The following is a 10,472-nucleotide window of genomic DNA, read 5'->3' as shown; positions in this document are numbered from 1 at the left end:
AGTGTCTGCAGGCTAATACTGGAAGCAATCACATTTGGGGGGTGTTCCATAACATCTGCCGGTAGTGGTGCCCTGCTTTCTGCAGTAATCGATACACACTGTGTCCTCATCTGTCAAATTTGCAGGGCATAGCCAGATCACCGTGCCGTTATTGCTCAACTTCTCCACCCCGCGGGGAACACCGTTCGCAGCATTCAGCGAACCCTCCGCCCCGGCGTCGACCCCGGTGTATATGGTCGCCCCGGTCGGCGTTTCCTGCTCTTCATCTTCTTCTGATGCATAGTCTACACTGGAAGCCACGAATCCTACCATACAACACATAATCAAAATGGAGACAAACCGCTGCATGGTGGAGTACCCTGTACTGCACGATTGTAGCAAAACAAATCCCGGTGGTAGGGCAGTAGTGGCAAGGACCGGGTGCGTAGAACGGAAATCAGCCTAATGAGCAGCCATCGCGGTGATCTCAATCAGTACGTCGTAACTCGTTAGTCAACGCTGGGAAAATGCGTGGTAGCAAGCTTTCAGCCGCGTGCTTGTTGGCTAATTAATTGCTGTCGTGATGGACCATGACCTTCAATGTTAATGGCGCCATACGCTGTCGGCATTAAGAACTGATAGTGGTTCGATAGAAATCGGCTGGAAATTTCAATCACGCGCAGTTGTCCATGTGTAGTAAAACTGTAATAATTATCGTTACAGTAATGCAAGTGTATCCTGTAGTAACAAGACATTTCTTGAACCTCATGCGTCTTTGGAATAACAGAACCGGAACCGAAACCGATACGTATAATCGGTACAGTACATAAAGTACAGCAAATGAGGTGATTTAAAAACTATGGGTGAGTCGCAAGAGTCGTAACAAGAGAGACGTCATCGTGATACCAATGACAGTTTATTCAGTGCTCTGATCCTTTTGGATTTCTGTTTTAATATAATGCGTTTTTCGTGGTCCACGTTAATAAAGTGGTTTCGCCATCAGCACGCGCAGTAAGGTTGGGCTTTACCTCATGCTTATGATGCTTATCAGCTGATTCAACCCAGTAAAAAAGGTGGAGTGCCACCGAATTTACGTCGTTCATGTGGGTACTTCCTGGTTTGTTGAAACATCTTTGCTGAAGGTGAAGACCACAGTACAAATTACTGAATTTCGGACGGTAATCGAAATGCGGCTTAAGCAAAGCTCGTATTCGACTGCAAGCATTTGACGCTGAGTTGCAATTAATTTTGTCAAAGAAACTCGGCCGCATGCGCTTATTACTGTACTTTTATGGGTCTAGCTATTTTTATGACACATAAGTAATGCAGTTTTACACAGCACAGCTGCTTTTGCCAGCGATTTTTCTAGCTGATTTCCGACAAAAGCTGTTATACAGATACATTGTGAGTTTCAAGTACAAATAGTACTACTTTTTGTACTTGAACACTATAGAAATTAGAAAGTGATGTACTTGTTACTAGTCATAACCGGTGGTTCTTGCCGGCATCGACATTAAAAGGGCAGAGTCCATCGCGATAGATGCGCAATTCATTAGCAAACGAGCACGCGGCGACAAGCCTTCCACCACCACTTTTGCAAGCGCTAACCATGAGTGTCTTCGCATTTGATTAAAAATCACTGCGACAGACGATAGCTGCTCTTTAGGCTTTCTTTTAGGTTTAGCCGTGGTTCGCCGCTGTCGGTCCGCAACGGAATAACTTTCTTGCAGCCTGGTTCCAAGAAACACAGCATTATTCCACTATGAAGCTGTATATCCCTATTCTTGTCCTGTGCTTGGTAGGATTCGCTGTTTCCAGTTTGGACTATACCGACGAGGATGACGATCAGGAAACGCAGACCGGCGAGACCATCTACACCGGGGACACAGTGGCGGGGAATACGCTGAACTCCGGATCCGGTGTCGCACTCGGCGGTTATACGGCACCGAGCGGTAATGGCACGACAATCTCACTGTGTCCTCCCGATTTGATCGATGAAAACAGTGTCTGTGCGACGTACTGCCAGAAGGGGGGCAGCACTAGCGGCGTGTGTTTCGGCACGCCCAGCAAATGTTCTTGCCTTTTGTATTAAGCGTGATGTTTGCGTTTTTGTCAGAGAAATTTTTATGCAGTCTTATTATAGCAGAATGGTACGTTCCACTGCCTCTGTTGTACTCTGGAGCAAAAGCATAAGTATTTTGATACTATCTTGTATTTTAGCCTATTCCCAGCTGCGGCTCCTCTTGTCCGCTTACAAACTGTTGTCCTCATGGACTTTTTCACTTTTTGGAATGGATATCCTGGTTACTAATTTCATTAAAGATTCCGTGAATTGTAATGTAAAAAACCAGTTGCTACAAATTTATTTGCCGCCGGTTAATGTTAAGCCGCATACTGCCTCTAAATTTATTTGTTGTCCTTGTAGGAAGTTTGTTGAAACACTTTCCTAGTCTTCCAGGTGAAAAGTGTTCACAGTAAAAGAGCTTTCAGAGAGACAGACAGTAAGCATACAATACATTTGGCTTATATCAGGCAGTTTCGTTCATCCGGTTTTACTTCTTAGCTTTCTCAGGCTCTCATATTGCCGAAAAAACTAAACACATGGAGATCTGCGAAAGGAAACCATGTTTTTCGATGATGCGTACAGCTCTTGTAAAACGCATAGAACTTGCTTCCTATAGGCCTGGCTAGCTTGGCATTTGGCGTGGAAGGAAACTGTAAATTTCCCGTAAACTGCAAGTTTGGCCCTTTCAAGTGTAGCAGTTTAGACTTCTTAAGGAATGACCCAGATACGTGGTATCGAATTCGTGTACATATGAACACAAAAACTTTCACTTTTGCGCGCTCACAACCCCTTTTTTACTTCCATAATGAGACTTTTGGTACACCAGAATGCATTTAAACTTTTGGAGATGTCCTTACAAATAAAGTCATAACTCCCAAAATTGGATGATGCGCGCACAAACGGTCTCACGCCAGTGTATACGAAACATCTGGCCACAGAATGTCATAAAACAAAACAAAAAAAGTTCGAGAGTTCGGGAAAGTGAAAGTTTTCATGCATGCACACGAGTATGGTACCATGTACTGGGTCACTTCCCTCGAGTTGACAAAACTAAAAGCAAATCTCGTTCCTGTTCAGTAAAGCCGAATTAAATTATCAACCACATTTCTGCGTCTCTTCGTTTTTTAGCCGCGCACCTAGCAGTTTCACCGCTGCTACACCTACACCGCGGCCATGTACTGTATTACTTCCAGTGATTTAAACTGCAAAGCACATGCCACGTACAAAGTATGTACTTAGCAATTTGCATTATTCACTGGCAGTCACTGCGACCATCTGCACGAGTGCAATACTATGTTATTGTGCAGCAGTGGCGTTTTAAGCAATTTTATTGCTGATTTTACTGGCATTGCACCATTTGTGGACCCTCCGGTTGTCAAGCACGCGTGCGGTGGCCCATGCCACAGGTGTTTTTCAAATCTTTGAAAATTTATAACTTTGTTCACTCCTGCAAATTTTATGTATAGTCTTAAAATGCAGAATAATACACAGTATTAGGCAAAATAAATGTTTTCTGTTTCTTCTTTAGGGTAATGCAGTATGAGCCTCTCAGGAAGTTAACATAGCCGCCTATGGGAAATCCTCCATAGGCGGCTATGCTAACCGCGCAGGCTAACAGCGCACAATCCTGAAAGAAAAATTAAAAAGCATTTCTTTTGCCTGATACTGTGTATTATTCTGCATTTTTCAAGACTATGCATAAAAATTTAATGGAGGAATGAACAAAGTTATGAATTTTCAAAGATCTACGTTAAAACAGCCTGTGGCATGGGCCACCGCACGCGTGCTTCTGTTACGTTGTCACTTGACAACTGGAGGGTCCACAAATGGTGCAATGGCTGTGAAAGCGTGGACCCAATGAAGGTTCACGCGTAGGAACAGAATTGACGGAATTCTGCCTACCAAAAAGCCTAGCAATGCTATAAATGCGCCTACGCTACGGAAAGCGAGAAACGGCGTGATTGCTAGGAATTTATAAAACGCAGACTAAATTCGATAGAATTTCCTCATCGACAACTCCGCATTGCTGACTACAGCAAGCGTGGAAAATGCGCACGTAGCCGCCACACAGTGCGGGTGCGTGCAGAACAGCGTGCTTCCGCCACGCGTAAGGCGGGCGTGCAGCAAAACACAACAGACTGCCAAAGCGAGGGTGTACGCATGTACGCCTGCGCTCACATGCCTCTGGGAGGGAGGCTGAGCTCCGTCGAAGCAAATCCACATCCAATTCCTTGGGATCCTTGACGGCTCGTCTGTGTGATTAATAAAACATCGAGATTTAATCTCCTTTTAACATCACAAATTCCAATTACATGTGTGAATAAAGAGATCTCGAAACAAAAGTAAAAACAGTAAAAAATATCAACAGAATTCATTATCAAAACGACTAGGATCCTCCGACTCCTAAAGGTCACTGGGTCCTGTCAACCGTAATCCGCTTTGGTCCATTCCGCTCTGTTGAGCAATCTTTTCATCACAATGAGAGATCCGCTTTAAGGAATAAGGTGCGTATCAAGTACGACTTTTTGCAATACTGATGCTTCCTCTTTGGAATAATTGCGTATCAAGTACGACTTCTGCAAAATGAGATTCTTCCTCTTGGACATGGAGGGACGTCTTGAAAGACAAGCTTAATGCTTCCTCCCTGGTAAGGTCATTCTCTTTTCTCGATGACTCTCTTGAGCCGTGAAGTTCTCAAAGGTCATCCCTTTTTCTTTGATGTGCGACTCGTTTGGGCCATGACGATCCCAAAAGGTCATCCATTGTTCCATAATGAGTTCCATATTAAAGGTCATGGAGGAACTTAGCCGATTTTTGGCTTTCAAGCATTTCTGCTTGCCTCCCTTGTAAAGGTCATCCTTCTTTTCAACCATTTTCTTCGATCGCACATCCTTTTCTTTCCCGTGTAGTGCAAATTGACGCGCACTTTTTCTTTTCCTTACCAGGTTCGAGGGCCGGTTAACGCCGTAACTCCTCTTTCTTTTGAGGCCGGTGATCGCCGTAACCTCAACATCTGAAAGTTTTACTCCTATTTTCTTGAACTCTTTCTCTTTTTCACCCTTGTGGCTTCTGTCATTCCGCGAGAGTGTGCCGACTCAGTAGGCCGCAACTACACTCTAAAAGTGACGTTTTAAATGTAATGAGGAAGGCCGGTTAGCGCCGTTACTCTTCCTGCTTCGAGGGCCGGATGACCTCCGTAACTCCCCATATTTCGGATCGCCTTGATCCTCTGCAACAAAACTCTGAAACCAATAGAAACACAAACGATATGACAGTTCAACAAGTTATGTCTCCTTCGCCCTGATACTGTACCTTTATCACCATTCTCGTGCTGCCGACTGATGGCCGTAACTAGCACATCAGCGATGCCCTAAAGGTCATCACTGATCATTTGAACCATTGTCGCGGTTCCGATCGAAACGTCGTCTTTCTTTTTCATTACGATCAGACGTTCGATCTCGAGGTTCCCTTTCCCTCTCCTGCAGCTCGTCTCCTTCGCTCCGGCTGCTAGTAGCACTGTGACGATTTCGGTCACGTCTGCGTTGGATACGGATCAGGTGATCTCTCGCGTCGACCATGCGCGCTTTCAATCCTTCATCATATGGATTGTCTCGTGACCTTTTGCACAATTCGACATAATCCAAGTGCAGCTGCTGGTTTCTTCGTCCACGTCGACTCATCTCATTGTCCTGCGGCTGTCGCGCAAGTTCCGGTCGATAGCTGCTTTTGTTAACGCTGATCTCTTGGATGAAATCATAGACGAAGTCGGACGGCTGAATGAATCGTGTTCCCATCGTGATTCTGATCCGTTCCGCACATCGGTGAGCATGCATTTGCGCTTGACGTCGCAGGCTATCGTCGAATTTCATCGCCTTCTGGACGTCTTTTAGCTGCTTCTTGGCCGTTTCCGAAGAATTAAAGTTCGCAACTGGCGTTCCCAACTTTATGACCTGCGCAGTCAGTGCCGGCGGTATCTCCGTGCCTCTTTGAGCGCTCTTTCTCAATTGGTGGTGCGTTTCGTAATGGCCAAGCCTTGCTGCGAAAATCTTTTGGATCGTAGCACGGTGATCAGGTGGCGAATCTGGTTTCACCACTAATCCCAACGCAGCCCTTCCTGCGAGGAGTCTCAGCGCCGGATTTACATGGCGTAACACAAATTGTGCCACGTGCAGACGTCTTTCCTTGATGTCTCTATACTGGAACTGTGTCATTCCTGTTGGATCCGGTGTGTCCAACGGTGTTTCCAAGAGACTCAGGTCGATCAAACTGACAAGGCCGCATTCTCTCGTCGGGAAGTAATGAAGATTCGCTGACTCTTGCGTTATGATCAGATCTTCCCATTGCCCATACTCGTACTCCTTCGCATATCCCGAATCGTTGATGACCTGGCGCAAGTTCATGAGAAGCCAGTACACCTTATCGAATTCTTCTTTATTATCCGGGCAATGCCCACTGAACGGCAAATCTCGTTCGTCTGTTCCATGATGTCGTTCATTTCATATACCAGCTCAATGGTTTGTAGGGATTGTCTCCTCGGAGCCGTGACCTTTGATTGACCTTTCTGGTCGCCCTTCTCTGATTCCGATTCTGGCGGTGCATTACTCGCCGTCTCTGCGCTTGTAAGTTGTCGCTCCAGATCGAAGATGATGTTTCGTCTCGACGGTCGCATGTCCTCGTCTCCATGGACTTCAATGACATTTGAGGATGCTGGACTACATTCCATGACCTCATCCATCTGCTGTGCCGGTTGTTTCTCGGCTGACTTGAACGTTGAACAAACAGAATGAACTACTGATTGCATTCTGCGCGGGCTCTTAGGCGTGCGGTGGCTTTCTGAGCTGGATGACCTTTTGCTGTTGTAAGATTTGTCTCCAAACTCATAATCATCCATATTCAAGTTATCCTGGACCCACTCTTGATCATATGGCCCCTTTGAGGATGTTGATTTACTCGAGCCCTCACTTCTTCCTTCTCGATTCTGTGAATCGCGATTCTGCGTTTCCTTAGCAGCCCGTTCCTTCTCCTGCTGCCTATTACAGGTTTCGTTGATTTTCCTGTATTCCTCCGCCAAGCGCTTTTCTTCCGCTTCTTCTTGGCGGCGCTTTTCTCTTTGTTCTTTTTCACGTCGGATACGTTCTTCATCCCTTCTCTTTTGCTCCGACGTACGCGTATCTCTCGCGTATCCACTGTATCGGTCGTTATGATGTCTGTCCCATGACCTTTCTCGGGAGCGGTCTGATGACCTTTCATAGCCGCGGTTGCGATCATCTCTTTGAGGCGATTTTGGGCGTTTGAACTCCTCTTTCTTGAAGTTCCGAAGGGCCTCAACCACATCTTTCTCTCTTTTTCGAAAGTTTCGCATCCTGTCGATTCGTTCTTCGATCGCGATTTTGATAACCTGGGATGGTCTGTTTCCTTTCGTTAGGTTGACCTTTTCGTCCAGGAAGATTTTGTATTCCTCTTTCGATACCGCGAGTGGATCTTGCAAGATGATGTCAATCTGCTGTATCAGCGACTGTCTGATTACAGCTGCTTCTCCTTCATCTTGTTTCTTCAATATCGCAAATGGGGCAGGTGCGTGACCTTTAGCTGCTTCGGCTAAACCCTTCTCTGCCGCAGCTTTCTCTTTTTCTTCTAGCCGCTTTCGCTCTGCCTCGCGCTTTTCCTGTACCATTCTCATCGTGTCTTCTTCAAACTTCTTCCTGAACGCATCCGCTTCTGGTGTTTTCGGCGGTTCAAGGGTGATATCCCATCCCGGTCTGCGTCCGACCCACATTCTGTATTTATCTTCCAATATCATCCGGTCTTCTGGTGACAGTTTCATCCATGTGTCTCCCGTAACCAAATGCCGGAACACATCGAGGTTACCCCCTTCTCGCCTCTTCTGGTACCACTACTGCTTGGTTTGGTACTGCAACCACGCAAAGCCAGCATGGAAAACGTTCGTTCGACAGGATGTTGTTTCGTTTACAATCCGGGCAGTCCTCATTATAATTCGTTAAAGGATCCCCCGTGACCTTCTTTACCGCTGGTCTTTGTCCCTTTCGCCACGTTCTGGTTGGGTTGGCTCCGTTCAGCCATTCTGATGTCTCAGCCTGCAATCTCAAACATTATAATGCTATGACCTTTACGTTAACCCTTCTCAACGCCTATTTTTACGCCTATAGTAACTAGGCTATGCAGTGCTGAGCTGAGACTTTCTCGTTGTTTCATGATGACCTTTGTCATCCTTCTTTGACTGAACCATTCTCAACTGTATGGTGACCTTTCTCATCTTAGCCCATTCGCTAAGTAAATTAGCCCCTTCGCTAATTCAACTCTTTTTGCAGAGTGTGGTTCGAAAGTAATTTGAGAACTACGGTCTGCTCCTTTTCCTTCTCATTTCTGATTCTGATCCTTCATTTTGTGTGGTGGACCTTCCTCCCACACATGTTCTTCCGTTTTACGCTTTCGCGATCCAGTCGTATTGGTCGACTCCATCCTTCTTCCATGTTCTGATGGTTCCGTCTTTGACCAAACTGTCCAACGCGTTCTGGATCTTGAATCGATCCCCGTTCATATTTTCTTGGCCGGAATCATACTGAACTGCCATGTAATTGGAGAGGTCTTCTGCGGTGAACCCGTTAGTCCCGCCTATGTTCTGCATGGCATCTTTAGTCAAAGCGTCCTTCCAAGCCTGGGGACCTGGTTTCGGTCTCTGCTTTCGTTGTTCTTCCGCCGGAGGAATGTAGTAGTTCGGTTGATTCGTATTCGTGTATCGTACACCGATCTTTCCTTCTTTATACGCTCTTTTTATGAGCTTGTTGACTTGTGTCCTGCTGACTCCGGCGTCGCCGAATGCTTTTGAAATATCCGTCTTATCCATTTCTCTCGACGGGGCTGCACCGATCGCAGCGTAAATTGTCATCCACGGGACGTTACTCTCGTTTAGCTCGTCGTCCGTCTCCTCTTTCTGCGATGGGGACTGCACTTGCTGTGTAGCTTCTACCGGCGGTTGCGATCCAGTAGGCTGGCCCATCTTTCCATGACTTGAGCTCGGATGACCTTTCTCCTCGACTCCACTTTGCGCTGAAGTCTGATGACCTTTAGCTGTTTCGTCCGCAGCATGACCTTTAACGTTGTCTTTCCTTGCGTCACTTTTTTCGTGTGTAGCCTTTAACGATGTCAATGCTGCTGAACTGGATCCACTTGCCCTTTGGCTTCGTACCGCAGCAAGTGCTTCCTGTACCGACATCGGTTTCGGTGGTCCCACCAACGCAATAGCCTCTTCAGCCGATTTCGGCGCATGCAGTTTCGGTTCACCCTTCTCTACCGTTTCTGCCTCTATTTGTTCAACGACATTTTCTTCAACGACCATTGATTCCTCTATTTGCTCTTCTTTCTCTTTCTTCGATGAAGTTGCCGCTTTTTCACTGTCCAATTTGATCTGACTCAAGATGGGGCATTCCGCATCGAGTCTCGGATCCAATATAATGGTCGTATCTTCGCTCATCTCTTCCTTCTTGTATTGTCTCAGTTCTTCTGGGACGGCGTTCAATGAACTGTATCTGATGGTAACACCTTTGTGCGGGTTTGTGGTGTGCAGCTTCTTTTCCGCCACCATCTGTGTTAGCGCTCTTCCGAGTGACCTTTCAATGACTGAAGCATTTCCCTTCTCTTTGCTCCAGACTCCATTAATGAACTGCGCCATACGGTGTTTCGTCGTGCCCATCGGACTGCACATCCCGATAATGGCGCGTTCAATCCGTTCTCGGATATCTGCGTTTGCTGTAGCCAACTTCCGCTCATTATTATTCCCGGTGATGTACAATTTCGCTTTGGAGCCATATTTCGGATGTTTCTGGAGGACTTTTCCTGTGCTCCTTGCGTATTCCAGGACGGCGTTGTACTTGCTCTGCGGCAGTCTTTTATTCGTCTCTTCGCAGTACGCCTTGACGTCCTTTCTGAATTTCGATGTAACTGATCTCGTCGCCTTTCCCCAATCTGCTGTTGCTCCGATGAGGATTTCGTCAATCTCTTCGATTGTTGTTTGTTCATTCGACTCGCAGACGAAGAATCGGTCATCGTATTCGTCATCCGTGTAATCCAACTCGCTGTCCCCTTCGACAGGTCTCCAGTTCACGATGTCAGCTGCATCGACTCGTCCGATAAGAGTGTTCCTGGCAGTGACCTTTGGTTTCTTCTGTGCATCCATATAATCTGCCAAGCTGGGGTCAGATTTTCTTGTGTCTCTCTGACCTTTCTTTCTTGTATCTTTCTCTTTTATTGACGACTTCGACGATGCGACGCTGACTTCCGATTTCGCCGATTCGACAGAAGTATCCCTTTTCTTCTTCTCTTTATCAGCCTTGTCCTTGCGTTCTTTCATCGTCGACGCATAGACCGGCTGCATCGTCATCGCTTCCTCCATCACCTTGCGATTGACCTT

The 10,472-nt window shown here is 46.5% G+C and overlaps 2 protein-coding genes across 2 annotated transcripts; both read right to left on the bottom strand.

Annotated features, from left to right (window-relative positions):
• Window positions 1–4,721: 4,721 nt before the first annotated feature.
• On the bottom strand, window positions 4,722–6,478 carry LOC129602504 (uncharacterized). Its single transcript, XM_055501532.1, has 2 exons — window positions 5,357–6,478; window positions 4,722–5,286 (listed from the first exon to the last, which is right to left on the bottom strand). Exon 1 carries the CDS (start codon window positions 6,442–6,444, stop codon window positions 5,425–5,427), a length of 1,020 nt encoding a protein of 339 aa, XP_055357507.1. The 5' UTR covers window positions 6,445–6,478; the 3' UTR covers window positions 4,722–5,286; window positions 5,357–5,424.
• A 7-nt stretch (window positions 6,479–6,485) lies between these two features.
• On the bottom strand, window positions 6,486–8,050 carry LOC129602503 (uncharacterized; the record flags this gene model as incomplete). Its single annotated transcript, XM_055501531.1, has 1 exon — window positions 6,486–8,050. A coding segment is annotated over exon 1 (1,383 nt), but the record flags the coding sequence as incomplete, so codon positions are not given.
• Window positions 8,051–10,472: the final 2,422 nt, after the last annotated feature.

This window comes from Paramacrobiotus metropolitanus, unplaced genomic scaffold (assembly GCF_019649055.1).
Source record: "Paramacrobiotus metropolitanus isolate TYO unplaced genomic scaffold, Prichtersi_v1.0 Parri_scaffold0000519, whole genome shotgun sequence".
NCBI lineage: Eukaryota > Metazoa > Tardigrada > Eutardigrada > Parachela > Macrobiotidae > Paramacrobiotus > Paramacrobiotus metropolitanus.
This window is presented reverse-complemented; position numbering and strand designations above follow the sequence as displayed.